We start from the raw sequence: 22,090 nt of genomic DNA on the forward strand, positions 1-22,090 counted from the left end.
CCACAGGGCCACTTCTGGGTTTTTCTGCTTAGGTGGTGCTGAGGAATCGAACCCAGGGCCTCATGCATGCAAGGCAAGCACTCTACCACTGAGCCACCTTCTCAGTCCTTGAAATCTGTGTTTTTATTGACTATTTTGAAGTCTTGGAGTCAAATTAAATAAAGAAACTTTATTTTACAATATGTGACAAATAGAAATAGGTGAATTCTTAAAATTTTATAATTTAAGAAAATGTATTTCTGAGTTATATTCATGTTCCTGTTTTCTTGGCAGCTGATACTCTGTTTTCAAGGAAGTTGAATGGGAAATACAGACTTGAGCGTCTTGTTCCTACTGCAGTATATCAGCACATGAAAATGCATAAGAGAATTCTTGGACACTTGTCGTCTGTGTACTGTGTAACTTTTGATCGAACTGGCAGACGCATCTTTACTGTAAGTAGTTTTATTGTATTTTATTCATGGATAAAATTGAAGAAGTATTGTTTGTAGGTGACCTTGAAATAAAAACATTTTTTAATGGGAAACAAAATTTAGGTGATTTATTTAATAGGTCATAACAAGATTTTACTTAATTTGGACATATTCAAGTTTGGAAAGGTCATATGTAAGTTACAGTTTTATGGGTTTACATTTTAAATAACAAATAGCACAATTTGACATTTTATAAAATGTCATAGTATTAAAGCTAATCAAAGATTGATAAGTAAATCATGTACCGTTTTATAGAAAGTCACTGGATAGCTTGAAAAGAAATCCTTTTAAATAATGATAGAAGAAAATTTGAGGTTCGTAGCATTTTTTTTCTCCTTTTTTTTCAATACAGAGTTTGAACTTGATAGTTTCACACTTAGATATATAGGCACTCTTTCACTGAGTCACACTTTTGGCCCTTTGTTGCACTGCTTGTTTTGAGGTAATAGCTCTCTTTTTGGCTAGATCCAGGGCTGTACCATGATCCTATAGCTAGGATTTCATACTATACCCAGATTTGAAATAGTAACTCACAAATGCTTTTTCAGAGGGTGGTTTGGGAGACAAAACTCCCAACCTCAGCTTCCTGAGTAAAGCCACCACACCTGCTTGATACTGGTTTTAAAGCTCTCTAGGTTTATTTATTCTTCTAACTTGTTGAAGAATTTTTTATTTAAGTGAAGGATTTTTTTTAATATTTGGGTTTATTTTCAGGTATTTTAACTGTTCCATTATTATGAATACTTATTACACTAGTATTATTGCACATTATCTTGTAGGCCGAAAGTATACAAGTATATCTTGTATAAACCAAGACCTACTCTTCACTTCCCATTCATATCATCTGTGAAACAGCTAAATAGAAGAATATGGGATAGAGTTCTTATACATTTGATTACTATCTTTATCCAGGCATTTGTATACTTTTCTTCTATCAGAATTGTTCTCCTTCACCTTACATTTTGTCTGCAGTGTTCTCTGTGCAATAAAATGAAGATTTCTAAACTTTCCAACATGTCACCCTTTTCAGACAGCTGCATTTGATGAAGTGTTTGTTATATCTACAGTAGTAATTTATTCTTTAATGGTATTTGAAAATTAGTTACTTAGGTTTATTATTCACCTCAAAACCTAAACCACATTCAACATTTCTAAAGTTTGAAAGAATTCTTTTAAAAAGTAGTAAGTGAAACAAAGAGCAAGAAGTATTACATTGCATTTGCACTTTATTTTTGGTAACTATTAAGTTATACCATTGCACTGACATTATTTTTTAAAACATATAATAATGTACTTTATTTTCAATGTAAATAAATCACCTTGAAGGAACTTAAAATGGTAGGCAGTCCAGACACTTGTGACTCATGCCTAGCTAGTTAGGGGGGTGAAATGAAGCATAAAGGTTCAAAACTAGCTCTGGCAGACAAATCCTAGAGACTTTTAACACTGGTTAACCAACAAAAAATTGAAACTGGAAGTGTGGTTTAATTGGTAGAACTCCAGGCATGAACAAAATGGCCCTGAGATCAAGCACCAGAACCATCACAAAATAAAATCATGGAGATTATACCATTTATCATGCATAATGAAGCATTATGTGGTTTGATATGAATTTGAAACCGTTAGATTTTTATAAAATGAAACCCTACTGAAATATTATTAAACATTTATTGTTAACGTGCTTGTCTAGCCTTGTGTAAAAAACTTTGCAGTCATTTTCTAAATACTTAATTCCTACGCTAAAGGCCATTTGGTTTGGAGAATAACAATGATATTGAAGAGGAACCTAATTCTTGTTTATACTTTTTTTTTTTAACTTGTTTTGAAGGTCTTACCGGGGATCTGTAAGGTATTTTTAAGGATGTTATGTAATTTTCTAATTGTGTGTCAAACTCTTAGTCTTTTTAGTTTTCTACTGGTGAGTTGCAGTTACCGATTCTAAATGTTACCTTGCAGTAGGATATACAAAGGTGAGAGCAGTTTTCAAAAAGTTTTTACTTTTAAGATATTTTTACTTAAGCTGTAGTGGTAGGATACAAAGGAGCTCACTCTTCATATTGCCTCATAAAGCAGAATGGATGGTGGATGTTTTATCATTCAACTAGGAGACACTAGATGCTAATGGTTTGAAAATCAGTTTTGAAAATTGATGGGCTAAAGCTTTGGGACAGTAGATTCTAATGATTGACCAATGAGAAGTTCCTGCTACAATGACAATTTGTTAGTGCTCCAATAAATATTTCCTTTCTGTGTATTTGTAGATTTTAGACCTTGCAAATTTATTTCTAAGATATTTGTGTAGATACATTTGGAGTTTTTCTAGGGATTAATTCTATTGCGTTTTCTAAACAGGCACAGCTATAGGAAGTATGTGGCTCTTGTCAGGCATCAATCAGGCTCTTCCTCATGACTATTACTTCCTGGTAGTATAACTTTAACAGATTACCTCAAGGGCTCTTCCTCAGGACTGTTACTTCTTGTAGTTCAACTCTAGGAGATTACCTACCTCACTTGTTTAAATCTCTAGTTTTATTGTCTTTTAAAAAAGAAAACAGGAATAGATGATTAAGGTAATTAAGCTAACAACTTTTGTGGGAAATGCATGTAAGCAGTGGTCAAGGTGTATAGAAAGAAGTCAGGAAGTTTTAACTGCTATTGCTGTTAATGTTCAATATACATTTATATAAATTTTATATTTTGTCCAATAAAGCATTTATAAATGCTATACAGAGTTTAAGAGGATATCCAAATGAGTAAGTGAAATTTTATATTAGGAAAATTTGTCTCTTTTTTGTGTCAGAATTTTATTAATGAGTGTGACCGCAATACTGATAGGGGGAAGAAAGCCAACAAAACTTAAAAAGCCTACAGAGGAGATAAAATAATTGTGTCAGATTTTATTTAATTTTCCCTTAACTTTTTAAGAATTTTCCACTTGGTTCAAAATACTTCTCTTAATTTATATTATTTACCAACAAAAAACAGAATTAATGAATTCTCAAGACTAAGGAAAAAAACTGAAAGATGATTACATCAAAGACAGATTTCTCCTCTCTCCTACCCCCTTTTTCCAGGAAGGTAAAATATAGCACAGTCAAATTAGGGCAAAGGAGCATTAACTATTTCAATCAATGTAAGAAGTTATAATAAAGTATACAGTATATAGAATTTAGTGTCTGTCCTTGGAGAATTACAATGATAAACAGGCAATATTAAACCTATAGTAAGAATTTGAGAGAGGGCACCTAAAGTACTTAAGTATCACAGGAAAGAGGTACTTGGTTCAAAGTACCAGAAAATATTAACAGTAATACTTGAAATGACACTGCTTGAGCTAGATAATGCAGACTTAGAGAGAAAAAAATATTTATAAACTTTGGGGAATATAACATATAATTATGTTATTGGGGATATGGCATAGCCTAAATAAAGTTGTCATCAAAATAACTAGCGATGTTGATAGGCAGGACGAAATCATCTTTTATAACCTACAAGGCCTGGGGCCTCTTTCCTGAAAGCCAAGAAGAACAAATGATGACTTGAGATAGGAGGATGAGTAGAATGTGCCTTTTTTAAATTAAGACAAAGAGCTTCTAACTTCTTTTGTACAGGTGTGTGCAATGACACCAGGCAGAATGTCTTTAACATATGATTGTGAAAGATAGGTTGAAACTAAGGGTGCAATAACAGTGGTCCATGAAAGAAATCATTAGAGTTTGAACAGTCATAGTGAAAGAAGGGATAAAATCATAGGTTACAATATGATTTTTAAGATTTGACAGTGTTTTGTATGTAAAAAGAAGGGAAGAGTATGAGGTGACATGTTTTAAAGTTGTTCAACAATTTAGAATGTCTTATTTACCATGGTAAGTATTTGAGTGGAAAAGTTTTTAAAGATGTCTTAGAATTCTGTTTAGAAAAGAAAATAGAAATGCTCAGTAGCAGTGGGAATATGAGAGAGATATCTTGACTAAAAGATGTAGTTTAGAAATCATTCATTAGAGAAAATAATATTTTGCTTTGAGTATACATAACTTAAAAAACTGAACCTTCAACCTTTAAAGCAGACAGAAGAACAGTCTGTCAGTAATTGAGGTAGAGTTGTCTTAGAGGCTAAGGGTGGGGAAGAGTGTCTTAGAAGCCAAGAGATGAGTATGCTATGGAAGGGAAACCCTAAAAGCTTAGGATTTGAAGGTATTGTATGAAGGTCATTGATAAATGCTGTTATGAATATTTGTGTCCTCCCAACCCCCAAATTTCTATGTTGAAACATGATCCCCAAAGTGATATTAAGAGATGGGTCCTTTAATGAATGGAATGAATCACCTTAAAGAAGAGAGACTCAGGAGGGCCTGTTTGCCCTGTATGTCATACAAGGACACAGCTAGGGGTTGCCCAGTAAGCAGAGAGAGAATTTTTACTAGACATTTAATTGGTAGGCTCCTTGATCCTGAACTTTTCATTCTCTACAACTGTAAGCCATGCATTCCTGTTATTTAGAAATTTCCCAGTCTTAAGATATTTTAATATAGTACTCAGACTAAAACAATGAGCTTGAAAAAGATGTCTTATTCTAATGTTAGGAATAGGAGTGACAGCAAAGCACCGAGAAAAGGATGGGAATTGAGAATTTTCATGTATATACTTACTGTAGTCTAATAAAGCTTGATGATAAACAGTGACAGTCTGTTTTCTATGTCTGAAGCACTTCCATTGAAATTTGTAATTTCCTGTTATTTTGTAAAGTTTTTATTGTGAATTTCTTAAAAGTGAAGACTTAACACTTTAAGAATTGTAGTGCTTGGTAAAGTATCTGGTACATACAGTAAACAGACACTGACAGATTGACATTGATGTTTAGGCATATTTGTAAGGGAAACGAAACAGTAGATTAATAAGAATATTGATGGCCTCCTCTTGGGGAAAAAAATGAACAAAATATACATTGTAAGCAAGTTTTAGTTCTGCCTGAAGAGCAAAGTACTTTTTAGGTTGAATAAGAAAATGAAGTTGTATTATAGGTGACAGTGTAAATGACATCTTTGACTTTGCTTTCTGTTTCTAATGAAAGGGAGCTGAGAGTGATGACTCATGTTATAAGTATGTAGTAACAAGAGAAGTTAGAAATCTGTTTATTCAGCCAGTAGCAATAAACTTTGTATTTAATACTGAATCTCTTGAGGTATTTGAAGTAAAAAATCATGTAATTCTTTTACTTTTATGTCCAAGTAGTAATCTTCAATTTGACTACATGGTTGAAGCTTTTCTTTTTTTAAATCAGGGAAAAGTTGTACATTATCTACATTTAAATTTTAAGATCATCTCAGCAAAGTAACCTATTCCTGAAGTATGCTGTTTTCTGCTTGCAAAAAGGTTAACTATTCTTTGTCACTCACTTCTGCACTCTGTATTTTCTTCATTATTTAAGATTACATAGTTGTCATCTGTAATCTTACAACACTTTGTTTTGTAACAGCATCTTTAATGAGTTCAGCATGTATTTTATTTACATTGTCAAAGTACCTGCTCAATAAGCCATAATAAAAAGATCTTTTAACAAGTTACTTTGTAACTTAGCTTTCTGTTCAATAAACAACAATTTGTTGAATTAAGCCTTTTAAAGAGACCTTCCAGAAACTAATTTATTAAATTTTGGGGCATTGATGTTAAGCTCTCTGATGGTTTGTGCATTCAATTTGATTGATTTGAGGTTCTATGTTTGAAATTGTTTCATGAAATTTTTGTTAGTAGTTGGTGTTTTAATTATTAAGGAAAATCCAGGATCTTAACAAAATAAGCCATGTAAGAGATCTATAGACCTTTTTACTTCAGAACAATTGAGTTAGATGTAGTAATAGACATTGTGTATATTTTCATCTATAGAAAGTGTTCATGTTTGTGTTTATCTGTTTTGTCTCTCAAACGTTTTTATTTGAAGAAATTTGCCATTCTAAAATTTGAACTATTTTTAGACTAAAAAAAGGTTAGGAATTAGAAAAGACCTAGTGGCGTGCTGGAAGGCATGATCAGTGGAACCATCACCTTTACTGCATAAAAAATATTTGAAAAAAGTAACAGTGATCTCACTGTAAATGTCTGTTCAAAAAGCACATTTTTAAAGATTATAGTGCATGTGGTCTTTTTGTGTGTAGCAATGGAATAAGCAAATTCTTAGACAAATAAGAGTTTTCCTGGTTCTATTCTTTCTAACTGTGTAGTTTCAAATACTGTCTGTACTACTGTGCTTTCAGGACAAAATATGTATTCTTTTTACCTTCATTGTTTTCATCCTTTATTGACAAGATATCTTGACATTTAAAATACCGTAAATTCTATTTTTGGGTATTTAAAATGTCAGCTAAACACTATAGACACTTCACTAAATGATACCATGTTTACATGATACCATGGTTACATACCTTACATAAAATGTCATATCATTTGCATATAACTCACATCTACTATAAATCATCTCTAAATTAGTTATTCCTCACAAAAAATACAAATGTTATATAAATAGCCATAAAATGCTTACACATGTTTAATGCAGGTACACTCATTTTTCAAATGTTTTTAGTCCATGCTTTGAAAATTCAATGCATTGTGTTATGTTTCCGTCATTAAACAGACGAAGTGAAGAACTTGACTCTGCTTAAAGAAGTTGAGTTGAACAAATGTCTTAAGGTCTTTATTTTACTATTCAGCAATTGCCGAGTGTTCTCACATATGCCAAGCATTTTTTTTGAAAATTTTCATGGTCTGCTATAGTTCTTTGTTTACTTCCTACACAAAATCATCTTTGACTCTTCATAGTAACCACCTTATGCTCTAGTAATTCAGTTTTATCACTCATTCTCTTCTGCCCGCATACTGTTATATCAGTGTTGAAATGTTTTATTTTGTAGAATGTTCATGCTGATAACAGATTATTATTTTTAAAATTTGATCCTGTTACTCATCTGTGATACCCTTTATTAATTTACATTACATGCCACATTGCTTCATCCTCCTACCTTTATACCTCACTCTGAATTAGATTGCAGATTAGCAGTTCCATGAGTACTTTAGGTATTTCACATTTCAGTGCCTTTCATCATACTTTTGTCATTAGTTACCAGATAGATTTTTTTTCTTAGTTTTCTTGTGTGTGTGTAGATACTGGGACCTGAGCTCAGAGCCTCTTGTTCTCACCCAGTTTCTTTGCTCACAATTGGTACTCTACTACTTGAGGTATACTTTCATTACAACATTTTTGTTACTTAATTGTAGATAGTCTCTTGGCCTTTTCTACTTAAGTTATTTTCTGATACAGCCTCCCCTCTATACCCCTAGAGCTGGCCTTGGGAAGCAATCTTCATTCCTGTGCTTATTACATAACTAGCTTTACAGGCACGCAACTTTTGCTTAGGTGTGTTGTCTATCTGGCTAACATTTTGTCTGGTCTGCATTCAAACCCTGATACTCCCAGTCTTTGGAGTAGCTAATGTACAGTTGTGTGCCATCACAACCAGGTTCAGGTTCAAATTCTTTTATAGGGCTCTGTTTGTAAAGACTTGGCACAGTTGCTCACAATGGTAATTGTAGCTACTTGCAAGGCAAATACTGGTAGGATTGTGGTTTGAGAACATCATCTCCACAAAAATGCTGGATGTGACGGCATGTACATGTCATCCTGGCTATATTGATAGGTAGGAGGATCACAATCAGGGCAAAAACATGAGAATCTAGCTAATAGAATTCTGGGAAATAAACGTAATACACATATGAGTTTTGTATCTTTTATTTAAAGGGTTCTGATGACTGTCTTGTGAAAATCTGGGCAACAGATGATGGGAGGTTATTGGCTACTTTAAGAGGACATGCTGCTGAAATATCAGACATGGCGGTGAACTATGAGAATACTATGATAGCAGCTGGGAGTTGTGACAAAATGATTCGTGTCTGGTGTCTTCGAACATGTGCACCTTTAGCTGTTCTTCAGGGGCATAGTGCATCTATTACATCACTACAGGTAATTGTTTCAATCCTTTTTGAAACTAAGTTTTAAGAAGTTTTGTAATCTAGTATATTAAATGAATATTTCTGGTTTTACAAATTATATAGACTGAATATAGTACTCATACTCTTGAGTTTCAGTTAATTTTAATAGCTCTTAGTATGTTAAAATAAGTTATCTGGAATATTTCACTCTTATAAAAATTTGTTTTTCCCCCTGTGATTTTTTTTTTTTTTTTTAGTTTTCGCCATTGTGCAGTGGTTCAAAGAGATATCTATCTTCTACTGGAGCAGATGGCACTATTTGTTTTTGGCTGTGGGATGCTGGAACACTTAAAATAAAGTCAGTTGCTATTTTATTTCATGTGTTTAATGATTAGAATTGCAAAAATAGTCAAAATTAAGAATAAATTACTTTGTTTTTTTTAAGTAAATTCTTTTTGTCTTTTCACTGACCTCTTTAATATTTCCCTTTTTTCATGCTTCACAGAAAATTTTCTTGCATTAACTTACATGCTTTCTTTCTCTTTGCTCTAGCCCTGTTCTTTTCCTTCAGAAATACCTTTTTTTATTATCTTTTTCTATGTGTTGTATATACTTTTGTTTCAGTGGCTCTTTTTGTGTGTGTGTGCTGATAACATACCTGAGTTAGGAATTTCATTCTCTGGAGTAATTTTTAATTGTGTTACTGAATCTACAAATATTTTATTGTAGATCTAGAGAGAAAGGTAAAACAAAGTTACACATGAATGTATATGTATGCACATGTAGGTTGGGTACTTATTAAAATCTTCAGCTTATCAAAACAAGTTGGCTGGACAAATGGTGAAAGACACTGTGGTAAAAGAAATAATTAAATTGCTTTCCTGTAACTAAAGGAATTTTCTTGTCAGAACCAAGAGGACAGTAGTTTCTGTTGTTGTTGCTCTGTTTTGTGTATTGTCTCTTAAATAGATGAAGTGAGGTAAAAGAGTGCTGTATTTGGCCCATAAGCAATGTCTGAACAGTGAATTAGTATAACCATTGATTTGAAAGTTTAGCTAGACATTTCTTCTTAGAATCTCAGAAAGTTAATTGTATACCTCAGTACTTATCTGTTTATAATTGTCAGCCGAAGTTGGATTATTTAATGAAATATGCATAAATCTGCTATTTTCTAAACTGTTCAGACAGCTGTTTCCAATGGGTAGCTGATGTATTTTAAACTTGATGTATACAAATATTTCTGCAGTTTAGTTCTTACAGAAGGGGAAATAGGGAACTACTGTAGCTTAGCAACAGTATAAAAATGTCTTTTATTTGAAAAGATGTAAGCATTATGTATTTTGGATTTGGGGTACAAGCCTGGGGAGAACTCAGGGCATAGGCACTATTCTGATGACTTAAAAAAAAATATATATATATATATATATATATTGTTATTTTGCACAAGGCTGGTGATCTACCACTTGAGCCATACCTCCACTCTGGGTTTTTGGTGATTATTAGACTGGACTGGACTGGCTTCTAACAGTGATTCTCATATCTCAGCATTCTGAGTAGCTAAGATTGCAATTGTGAACCGTTAGCACTTACCCTTTAATTGCTTTTAATAAACTTTCATAATAAAAGATAGGATATTGCTGGTGGTATGGATTGAAACTAACCATTTTTATCTCCTTGTGAAAGAAGTGATTTAGCAAGTGAGGATATAAACAATGTTTTTCAAAGTTTTAATTGTCTCACCTTGTTTGTGCTCTTTGATTACATTACTGAGTGTAATAGTGTTTCTATACCCTTGAGAAGTAGGTTTTTTCATATTCATTAATGGGCTATCTATACCTTATTGAATATTATAGTATTTATTGAGTATGTTGAACACTGTACAGAGCATCTTACATGGAATAAATTAATTTTTCCAGTAACGCTGAAGTGATTTCTGTCATTATTCCCATTTCTCAGATAAGGGGACTGAAGTTCAAAAACAGAAACTTACCTATGTCACACACCTGATTCATGGCAGGACTGTGACTTGAACTCAGGAAATCTTGAGCTAAATTATTAGACTTCTTTAAAAAATATTTCAGCTGGGCGGCAGTGGTGCATGCCTGTAACCCTAGCTACTCAGGAGCTGAAATCTGAGGGTGGAGGTTCAAAGCTAGCTCAGGCAGAAAGTCCATGAGACGCTTATCTCCAATTAACCACCAGAAAACTGGAAGTGGCGCTGTGGCTCAAGTAGCAGAGTGCTAGCCTTGAGCTGATGAAGAATTGAGGGACAGCGCCCAGGCCCAGAATTCAGGCTCCACAAGTGACCAAAAACAAAAAAAATGCTTTTTCAAATGTGTATTCAAAAATAATTTTTTATGGTTGTCTACTTTTTTTTCTTTCTAAATATAAAATGATTAGAAATGGTGGTGTTTGTAGGGTTATTTGCATAGTCTTGAAATTTATTCCAACTAGTGGTGACTTGACTTTAAAGAGTATTTGTGCCAACTATTAACACAAAAATAGAGCTACAGTAGTCCATAAGATTGTATAAAACTGGCATATTTAGTTATTGTCATAATTTCACTTGAATTTAGGTAAATTTATAGTTGAATAAAGTTTAACCTTAACAGTGCTAAGAGCTCCTGAATAGTAAGAAAAACATCAATTTAAAAGTTTATGTACAAATTTATCTTCTAAAACTATATTGCTAAAATTGTGCAGCATTCTGTAATAGAAGGATCATTGTCATTCCTCGAAATTATAATTGTTATGTCAAAATACTTAAATACAAAACACTTAAATTTTAATGTGTTGTCTTTTAAAAAATGTTGTGGATTATGAAAGTTGAATTTAAGGTTAAAGCCTAATTATTTTTACATTTTCTTTGCTAATAAAGAAAAACAGGTAAAGATTTACAGGAAGGAGCATTATGTACACACTGTTAATGTGTTAGAGCTATTGTCTAAACTGAAATATGTAATTTTGTTTTTAAAGAGTTGATAACATTTAGTGTAAAAATACTAACAAGAAGTTAACATTGTAAATATATTAGAGTATAACTCAATTCTGAGATCCTTATTTTGAATGAATTTTGTAAATGACAACATTTCAGCCTTAAGATTTTCATTTGGTAGACTGTTTTATCACATTAGATTAGATAAACAAAAAGCTCAATTAATGTCCAATACAATGGTGAATGTTAGAAATGACAGTTAATACCTGTTTTTCTAATGTGTTCCTGTTTACAAGTAACTTGTTTCTTTATGTATTGTTTTGTTGCTATTATATGAAAAACAACCTGTTAGATTTAATTAGAAATAAATACGAGTAATATCTAGTGTGATGGTGACTTTGGGAATGTTCTATGTGTAGACTTTTTTCTCATCAAGATCCTACAGAGTGTACCTAGAATTTTGCAAGATCCTATGAACATGACATGTGGTATCAAAGTTGTTTTCAGGAAGGGAGCCATCTGTTGCTTATTATGTTTTTGTGGCTTTTTTTTGAAATGGCTTATTTCTGGTGTTCTGGTCCCTTTAGAAAATTTTTAATGTTTTCTTTTCTTTATTGTAGTCCAAGACCTGCAAAATTCACAGAACGCCCCCGGCCTGGAGTTCAGATGATATGTTCTTCTTTTAGTGCTGGTGAGAGTCCCCCATCCCTAATTTTGCACTTAAGTTGTTCCTTAGAAAGCTTCTAATAGAGCAAGGTATCAGTGGCTCACATCTGTAATCCTAGCTAGAGATCTTGAGGATTGTGGTTTAAAGCCAGCTCCCACAAGAAAGTCTGTGAGACTCTTCCCTCCAATTAACCACCAGAAAACCGGAAGTGGTGTTGTGACTCACATGGTTGAGCGCTCACCTTGAGCTGAAGAGCTCAGGGACAGCACCCAGGGACAGAGTTTAAGCCCCACAACCGACCCCCCCCCAAAAAAAAAGGCTTATAATAGAATACATAAAATATATTGAGTTTTTATTATCAATCATATCCTTGGGCTAGGAAGGTGGCTCAGTGTTAGAGTGCTTGTCTTGCATGCATGAGGCCCTGGGTTTGATTCTTCAGCCCCACATAAGCAGAAAAAGACAGAAGTGGCAGCATGGCTCAAGTGGTAGAGCACTAGCCTAGAGCTGAAGAGGTGAGGGACAGCGCCCAGGCCCAGAGTTCAGGCCTCATTACCAATTTTTAAAAAAATCATATCCTTATACATATTTTGGAGCTAATTAGTAAATAAGAATGAGAATTTAAGCCACAGATTTTTGAATGTTTCTTGAGTTTCATTTGTATAATCATATAACTGATACTTTTCTTAAGACCATACTGCTCTAATAGGGAAAATAATTTCAAAATGACTAGTCTTTAAAAAAGGAATCATTGCATTATTATTTTATTGGACATAAGATATTTTAAATTTGGTTTCTGTTTTCTGTGGATATTTGGAGTTATACGCTTGTACACAGGTATTTTACTCAATTATTCTTGCTGTATTAAAAGTACTGAGTAAGCACCCATGGCTCATGCCTGTAATCCTAGCAACTCAGGAGACTGAGATCGGAGAATCTTGGTTTGAAGCCAGCCCGGGAAGAAAAGTCCCAGGACTCTTACCTCCAATTAAGCACTCAAAAAACCAAAAGAAGGACTGTGGCTCAAAGTGGTAGAGCATTAGCTTTGAATAAAAGAGCTGAGGGATAGTGCGCAGGCCCTGAGTTCAAGTTTTACAACCAACAACAACAAAAAGAACTGAATAATGAAGATTATGCTTCCAATTGTAACATGGCAGCAGTTTGAATTGAGCTTTTTAAAATGATCTTTTAAGTATTTCAGGCAAATTGATAGAAAATTAAACGTTCCACACATGACTAGATCTATTATATAAAGTTTCTAATTCCTGTTTCTTCTACATGTGTTTGTATTTGTCCTTTGTGTTTATAGTTAGTTCTCCTTTAAGTGTTATTTTTTTAAATTTATGGATAGCACTATTACCTGAGATAAGAATAAACTCAAATGAATATGCTTTTAAAAACAAATTCAAAGTTAATTTCTGAATCCAGATTTCCAGAGCTGCTGTCATCAGACAATATTCTTTTGGCAATAACACATAGATATTCATGATGTTGTTTATGCACATTTTTTAAAGATAAATTGATGTTTTTTAAGGACCCAATACATAGATCATATATTAAAAAGACCTAAAATATTTATTATACATAAGAATTTGGCACTATGGGAAAGTATTGCTGTGAAAGGGATTTAAATTGCATGTATAAATAAATGATGAGAAGTAGAACATATGTAAGTCTAAAATGAATTTTAAAGAGAGCAGGATCATTTGATTGCCAGGTTTCTAAAAACAAGTTACTAAGGGAGTTACTCTTAAAAGTTTGATAAAGGGGCTGGGAACGTGGCTCAGAGCGCTTGCCTTGCATACCTGAGGCCCTGGGTTCGATTCCTCAGCACCACATAAGAAAAAAAAGAAAAAAGCCGGAAGTGGCGCTGTGGCTCAAGTGGTAGAGCGCTAGCCTTGAGCTGAAGAGCTGAGGGACAGCGCTCAGGCCCAGAGTTCAGGTCCCACGACTGCCCCCCCCCCCAAAAAAAAAAGTTTGATAGAATTTTAGTATCTACAATGGGATAAGAGAAGAATATCAGTAAAGAATGCCCTATTTCTAGGGAGCATGCCTAATTTTTAATAAATAATGAGAACAAAACTGAAAATATAATCAAACTTACAAAGCTTTTAAAAGTTGTAATTCAATGTATGTTTAAATGTGAATGGTTTTAGGGAAAATGTTTTTAATTGGAATTTGATAATGTGGCTTAACTAATTATCAGAAATTTTTAAGGTTGTTTTATATGCTATTATTTTTCATAGGTGGAATGTTTCTTGCCACAGGAAGTACAGACCATATTATTAGGGTTTATTTCTTTGGATCAGGTCAGCCAGAGAAAATATCAGAATTGGAGTTTCATACTGTAAGTATTACAGAAAGCAATTAGATGAGCATTACTTAAATGAATTTAATAATTTATAGGCGCTACTTATTTTTGTCTTTTTAAATATAGGATAAAGTTGACAGTATCCAGTTTTCCAACACTAGTAACAGGTAAAATATTTACAATTGCCTCTAATTCCTAGTTAAATTAGAAAATTGGGATAATTGTAGTTGTTACAATTTAGGCAGTATAGGAATTAATCACCTAATTTAAAGCTCCTGACCAAGTAAATACAGTCTCCATATAAGCATGCAAGCATGTATCTTTATATCTTATAGAGTTTAGTTGAATGCTTTTAGTAATGGGAATTTAAAAAAAAATTAGGTGTTTTTCCTATTGGAAATACATACTTTTAGGTTAGCTTTGTATCACTTTTGAATGGTTTTTTAGACTTAGTCACAAACATTGAAATATTTATATAGAGAGTTTTCAGAGCCCCTAATATTTCAGAGACTGGTTTGTTTACTGGAATATAATGTTTTGTCTTAAAAGAAAAATCTGGAAAAAATGCATTTTGATGAAGTGTGTGTGATTTTTCTTTGGGGACTGGACATCTCTTAATACAGGTTTGTAAGTGGTAGTCGTGATGGGACAGCACGCATTTGGCAATTTAAACGAAGGGAATGGAAGAGCATTTTGTTGGACATGACTACTCGTCCAGCAGGGTAAGAGACCAAATTTCAAATATTAAATGCAGATTAGACTATTTCATGTATTGTATGATAGGTTGAAATGGAAACCATGTTAAAATTGCTTCATACTTTGTTAAAATTAGAAGTGCTACTGGAGATGAATGGTGTTAATTTTTATCAAATATTTCATTGGTATATATGAAAAGACCTGTGCAATTATTTTTTTAAGTGCAGTTTTGTTCTAGGAATAATTATAGTATTGTAGATTTTGATATTTTGTTATTTTGATATTTTATTTTTTGTTATTGTTTAGTCATCTTAGATGGGAGAGTACAACAGTCAGGGCATGACAGCAGATAACACAAGGAGGAATATGAGCATGATGTCAGAATGCCAAAGATACAGTGAACATAAATAGTTACAGTAGTGATAGTTGCCCTTAGACATCTTTCTTAATGACTTTGGCATGCTAGACTAATGAAAGTACTTGATTTCTTGATGCGTTATAATGACCTTTACCATCATTCTCTGTTGATTAAAAGTATTTAGTTACTGTCAAATGATAGTATCCATATATATCAAATATAATTTAAAGAAAATGTGTTTTGTTTTTTTGTCATACTTCTTTCTTTCAGCCAAAATCTTCAAGGTATAGAAGATAAAATCACAAAAATGAAAGTGACCATGGTAGCTTGGGATCGGCATGACAGCACAGTTATCACTGCTGTCAATAACATGACTCTGAAAGTTTGGAATTCTTACACTGGTCAGCTTATTCATATCCTCATGGTAAGGGAAAAACCAAGTATTGATTTTACTTATTTTTATATAACAAACTGACCGTAAAATCATTACTTTCACTGAGGAACAAAGTCTTTTATGTTAGCTAAAAGCTCTTCCTTACCAATCTAAAAGGGCTCTGGGGTTAATGGAAATAATTTTAAAAGGCATTTTAAACAGTTTCACTTGTTGTAGTCACTTCTTGTTTTGGTATGTAGTGATACATTGTCATGTTTCATTAAATGATATCGATACTTTGGACGGTATTAACTAGCATAGCTCTTTTTTTTTGTATATTGATAGTTACTAGTTCTTAGTATTTAAGTGTTGATATTTTATTAAACTTAATTTTTCCCTTTTTTAATATTTATAAATCTTTTACCACTTCAAAAATATTTCAGGGACATGAAGATGAAGTCTTTGTTCTTGAGCCACATCCATTTGATCCTAGAGTTCTCTTTTCTGCTGGTCATGATGGAAACGTGATAGTGTGGGATCTAGCAAGAGGAGTTAAAGTTCGGTCTTATTTTAACATGGTAATTATGTCATTTTTATTTTATATCTGTTATTTGGGACATTTTCATAAAGATACTCTATATCATAAAGGAAATCCACTTAAAAGCTGGTTTTTTAATTTAAATTTCTTCCTGTGATAATTATTCCTACCATTGGTGAGATGCTCAACTTGCCTATGAATTTACTGGTAACTGGCTTAGTTTTAGTTTAGTTATAGCCTTGAGGCATTGACCAGAAATTCACAAGTATGATCTACAGTATTGAGAAGAAAAATTATTTGGAAAACCATGTGACTAAAATACTTGTTTTGTATTACTCTAATAGTTGCCTAGAGTAGCATAATTTTATTCAAATACGTTGATTTCAGAGTGAAAGCTCATGCCTAGTGCTGGTGGCTATGCCTATAATCCTACCTACTCAGGACACTGAGATCTGAGGATCACTATTTGAAGCCAGCCCAGGCAGAAAAATCCATGAAACTCTTGTTCCAATTAACCTCTGGAAAACCAGAAGTGGAGCTGTTGCTCAAAGTGGTAGAATGTTAGTCTTGAGCAAAAGATCTGAGGGACAGTGCCCAGACTCTGAGTTCAAGCCCTACAACTTACAAAAATAAATAAATAAAAATACAAAAGCAAAACAAATAAAAGTTCATAACTCAGGCAATACTTACCTTTAATTCATTAGTAGCATACTAGGTATTGAATAAATTTATGCTTTTTTTGCATCTGCATTTAGTTCTTTTTATATTGATTTTTGCAAACTTCACTGAACATTTATAGTTGTATAAAATAAGATATAGTTTACTCTGTGCACTGTTTGGCTTTCTAATCACTACATGAAATACAAAGCATTCTTTAAATACTATAGTGTATGCAGTTTATGTTTTATGAAAAAACTGCTTCCTTGGAACATCAGTACTTTTCAGTAAGAAAGTAAAGAAAAATTGTTTTGTATTTTATCATGGTTAGATATATTAAAAATGTACAAACAAGCTGGGTGCTGGTGGCTCACAACTGTAATCCTAGCTATTCAGGAGGCTGAGATTTGAGGATTGCAGTTCAAAGCCAGCCTGGGCAGGAAAGTGCAGGAAACTGTCTCCAATAAACTATTCAGACAAAGGCCGTAGTGGTACTGTGGCTCAAGTGGTAGAGCCCTGGCCTTGAGCACAGAGAGGCTCAGGTACAGAGCCCAGGCCCTGAGTTAAATCCTCAGGACTGTTTAAAAAAAAAAAAAAACACACAACAAAACATAGAAACAAAAAATTGAAAATATTAAAATATAGAAAACTTTAATAATAAATTATAAGACAATGCTTTTAACTGAATATTGACAACATTATTTCACAAAAGTAGTCATTTGTGAACTAGAAATGTAGCCCAGTGGTAAGGTACTTGCCTACCACGTATAAGACTGAGTTTCATCCCTAGCACAGTCAAGAAAAAAAATGTCATTTGTGAAACGTAATAATTTGTTTAAAAAGAAATTACTGGGTACTAGTGGTTCACACCAAAATCCTTGCTACGATGCCAACATCTGACAGGATGTCATCAAAGCCAGCCTGGGCAGAAAAGTCTGTGAAATTATCTCCATTTGAATACCAAAAAGCCATAGACACTGTGGCTCAAAATGGCAGAGCTTTATCCCAGAGGCCAAAAGCCCTGAAACAATGTCCAGGCCCTGAGTTTACGCCCCAGGACTGGCACATAGACACATAAATTATATGAAAGGAATGCTCTTTTATAAGATCAATAATCAGAATAAGTTCCTCCATAGTAAGTAAGCATGAAAAGTAACATTGGCTTCCATTATAGCTATACCTTAGCATAAGAATTATAAAATTCTTATCTTTTTCTAAAACCATAGTTTTGGTTATTTGGGCTAAAAGTGATGGATGGATTTCCTTTTTGATTGTATAGAGTTGGATTTTTCAAAATCAAATTAATAAGTGTCCTGGTTAAGATTTTTTTTTCTCTACTTTATTCATGTTTTGATTTTGCTTCTTTTGAGAACGTATCTGTTGACTAAGGGAGTTAGTCATCTCAGTTTGTCTTTATGGCTTCTAAAAAAATGAATTATACATATATTTGTGGCTTCAATTTGTAACTCGATAATTTGAAAAAAGCATGCATGTAGTAGAGCATATGGAGGGAAAGTTTTCTCATAATTGAGTATTGCTTTCACCTCTTAGTTTTAAAGGTGGATTTTCCATTTTTATGTGAGTTGATCATACTACTATTTAACCTTTTCAGTAGATGAAAAAATTGTAGCACTTAGAAATTGAAGTAATATGCTTTAAGCCCATTACAAATTTGTGAGATAGTCATGGTCATAAGTAAATTGAATACTTTGAATACTAAATAATTAAATAATTTATAAGTATTTTTAATTAGGTGAGGAAATATTTCTGTTCTCTATGGATAAGACAAAAAACTAAGTAGTATACATAAAATCCTGTAATAAGTAAAATTAGGTAAAATACATTACTGAACCTTTAAGCTGGGACAAAGAAAACACAAAAAAGATTTGAAAAATAGCCATCAACAAAATCCTGTTTTAAAAAGCAGAAAATGAACTACTCTTATCTCATTTAAGATACATCTTTTAATGTTTTAAATGATTCCTAACTGATGTTTTTAATGGTTTCCAAAATACTTCCAACATTCATTACCATTTGAGTCTCATAAAAAACCTTGTACACAGGGTAGATTTTATTATTTATAATTTCATGAATGGAGAAATGGCTCATTACAGAGATTAACTGCTTTACCTAGAATTTCTTAAATCACACTGTATTGTATGGGAATTTGTGGTTTTAATCCTGTGTTTTTGTCTATTGCTAATGTGTTAACATATTTTTTGAGCATTTTAATGACACTACATAACTAATTTTTATGATACCTAATTTAGGTAAACACTGAGGGCAGGTGGTTAGCTCTTAAGTGGATCTTTTTAGATCATAATCTCAACATTTTTCTCTAACTTTTAATTTGTAAGTTAGGTCAGTGTCCTACTTTTTTTCTCCTTTACTCTTTAGTACATTTTATTGTTATATCTATTGGCAAGTAAAAAATAGTGCCTCCGGAATTGTTATTAAGAAAATACAAACAATCTGTGGGAGGGAGGCAGAGAAATCTGTGGCCTTACTGCCCACTGTCATGAGTGCTGGGCTTTGGCTATAGTTACATTTTGCTTTGTTTAGCTTACTGATGACACCATGTTTAATTGGTAAAATAAAACTTGGAATCTAAATTGAATTGCTGATGTTAAATTACACTTAAAATCACGGATTAAGTTTACTAAATAGTTTTGAGCACCATGTGCAATGTCTTTAGTTACTCAATTTTAACAGTATTGAGGATGAATGATTCTCACAGAATATTATTTTTAGAGTAAAACCAAAAGGTAGTAAGTAAGGTATTATGTAAGGTAGTAACATTTCAAGTGTTTTTTTTAATTTGAGGCTTGTAAAATGATAAGTAAATTCACCATTTAGCCTATAGACAGACAAAACAGTAAGGACAATACACTCTACCTTTAAAAGAATGAATATTTATAGGCCAGGTGTGATGGCACACACTTATTAAGATCCCACCCATTTGTCAGACAGAGATAGGAGAGAGGATCTTGATTTCAGGTTAGCCTAGGCAAAAAGTTACTGAGATCCTGTCTTAAAAATAAGCCTATTGTGATGATTGGGACCTGTAACCTCAGTTTCTTGGGAGGCAGGTGGGAGAATCATGGTTTGAGATTTACCTTTTGTGCCCCTAATAAAGGAGTGAAAATTTCTTGAATGGATTTTTTTTTAAATCCTGAGGCTTGAACTCAGGTCCTATGCTCTTTTGCTCAAGGATAGTGTTCTACCACAGCTCTACTTGAGATGTCTCATGGGGACTTTTCTGCCTAGATTGGCTTTGAGCCATAATCTTCAGATCTCAGACTCCTGAATAGCTAGGATTACAAGTGTAAGCCACCAGTGCATGGCCTGGATTTTTATTTTTAAAGCAGGTTTTTAGGGTTGAGAATATAATTTTGTGGCACAGTGCTTGAGTAGCGTGAGGCCTTGTGTTTAATCTCCAGCACTGCTGTGTAAACAACAACAAAGCTGGGCAAGGGGATATTACTGAGCACAGCCTTGCCTAGCAAGCATGAGGCCTGAGTTCAAACACAATTCCACACCCCCAAATAAATAAACCTGATGGTTTTCATTAAGACCTGACTTTTCAAATTCATAAGATAATGGAATTCATGTAACAATTCAGTAGTTTGTGCATTTGTAAATTTGCATTTATACAATTAAAATACTAAAATTCGGGTGGGAAGGTGGCTCAGTGGTAGAGCGCTTGCCTTGCATGCATGAGACCCTGGGTTCGATTCCCCAGCACCACATAAGCAAAAAGAAAAAAAAGCCGGAAGTGGCATTGTGGCTCAAATGGTAGAGCGCTAGCCTTGAGCTGAGGGACAGCACCCAGGCCCAGACAGAGTTCAGGCCCCACAACCGGACCTAAAAAAAAAAAACTAAACTAAAATTCTTTTTTAAAAATTTTAAATGTTATATTAGAAAGATTCAAGAGAGAATGAGATTTTTAAGTGCCTATTTGAGATATGGTAATATATTTTTATAAATATTAAAACATTTACTTTTTATTAAACATATTTCTTGGTAGTCACAAATACTTTTATCTGTATTTAAACTATAACTTAGAGTTTTTAAAAAATTTCTTACACCTTTTTTAGGGTAGTCTAAATTTGTGAACAAAAGGTTTAAGATTGAGAATTCAGATAAAAATTCTTAGTTCCTTTTTTGCTTATAATTTCCTAATTGATTCAGAATATTATGAGTGGAGTCTCAATTTGGCTAGTAGTATTCTTCAGAAAAACCTAACAGGATTAATTTTTTATTGTTAACTTTCCTCTTAATAGAGGATCTGAATGAAAAGCATTTGGGAGATGGGCTATTGGTTTGTTTTTTTATTACTGACAAGACATACTGCAAGTATATGATAAGTGATGTGATGTTCTAAAAAGTCTAACATGGGGTATACAATTAATAGCATATGTTTTTCCTGCATTCCTCCCCTATGTTGTTTTATCTTTTAACTAAATTAAAATAACCTTAACTTTAAAAAGCTTTTGCTGAAAAAAAATTTTTATTTCATTCTCTCTCTGTCTCCCTTTCTCCCTTTCACTCCCATTTTCTTCCCTTTTCTCCTTTTCTACCCCTTCCTCTAGGTAAAGAAGCTAACAAGAATGTTGTAGATAAAATTACAAACATTAAGAATCATTTGATTTTTTTTTAAGCCTTTTAATTCTTGGCCTGAACTTTTTATCTTTTATTCAGATTTTAGTTACATTGTCTTTATATGACTGGGAAAAATGATATACATTTGGATTTTATTGAAGCACCTGGTGTGTATTAAGAATTTCTAAACCAGAGAGGATAACTTAGTAAACCAATGGTTTTGTTTAGTTTTGACAAGTGATAAACCTCAACATAACTTAGAGTTTTCCTAAACTCTGAAGACTCTAAACCCCAGTTTCATATATTAAAAGGCAGATGTATTATTCCCAAAAATAATTTGAAAATGAGTGTGGACTCTACTGATGTTTTTTTTTTTTTTTTTCCAATCCTTGAAAAGATACAGATTTAGGTTTTAGAACCTTATATATTCCAAAAAACAAAGTTACTTTTTGGTCTTTTTGCCTTATTGAATTCCCTGTCGTATTGTACAACTAAGATTT

At 33.0% G+C, this 22,090-nt stretch overlaps 1 protein-coding gene across 2 annotated transcripts in view; it reads left to right on the forward strand.

Annotated features, from left to right (window-relative positions):
• Positions 1-281: 281 nt before the first annotated feature.
• Phip (pleckstrin homology domain interacting protein) overlaps positions 282-22,090 on the forward strand; it is a 76,671-nt gene continuing 54,862 nt past the window's right edge. Inside the window, exons 1-9 of one of the 2 annotated variants that reach the window (XM_013034109.1) lie at positions 282-434; positions 8,263-8,484; positions 8,711-8,811; positions 12,009-12,079; positions 14,302-14,402; positions 14,493-14,533; positions 14,990-15,088; positions 15,691-15,844; positions 16,237-16,371. In XM_013034109.1, coding sequence (XP_012889563.1) covers positions 351-434; positions 8,263-8,484; positions 8,711-8,811; positions 12,009-12,079; positions 14,302-14,402; positions 14,493-14,533; positions 14,990-15,088; positions 15,691-15,844; positions 16,237-16,371 — 1,008 coding nt within the window. In that variant the 5' untranslated portion in view covers positions 282-350. Of the gene's footprint in view, positions 435-8,262; positions 8,485-8,710; positions 8,812-12,008; positions 12,080-14,301; positions 14,403-14,492; positions 14,534-14,906; positions 15,089-15,690; positions 15,845-16,236; positions 16,372-22,090 lie in introns of those variants that run through there. The other variant, XM_013034108.1, reaches the window with a different exon arrangement.

The sequence above is a fragment of the Dipodomys ordii genome, unplaced genomic scaffold (assembly GCF_000151885.1).
Source record: "Dipodomys ordii isolate 6190 unplaced genomic scaffold, Dord_2.0 Scaffold182, whole genome shotgun sequence".
Lineage (NCBI taxonomy): Eukaryota > Metazoa > Chordata > Mammalia > Rodentia > Heteromyidae > Dipodomys > Dipodomys ordii.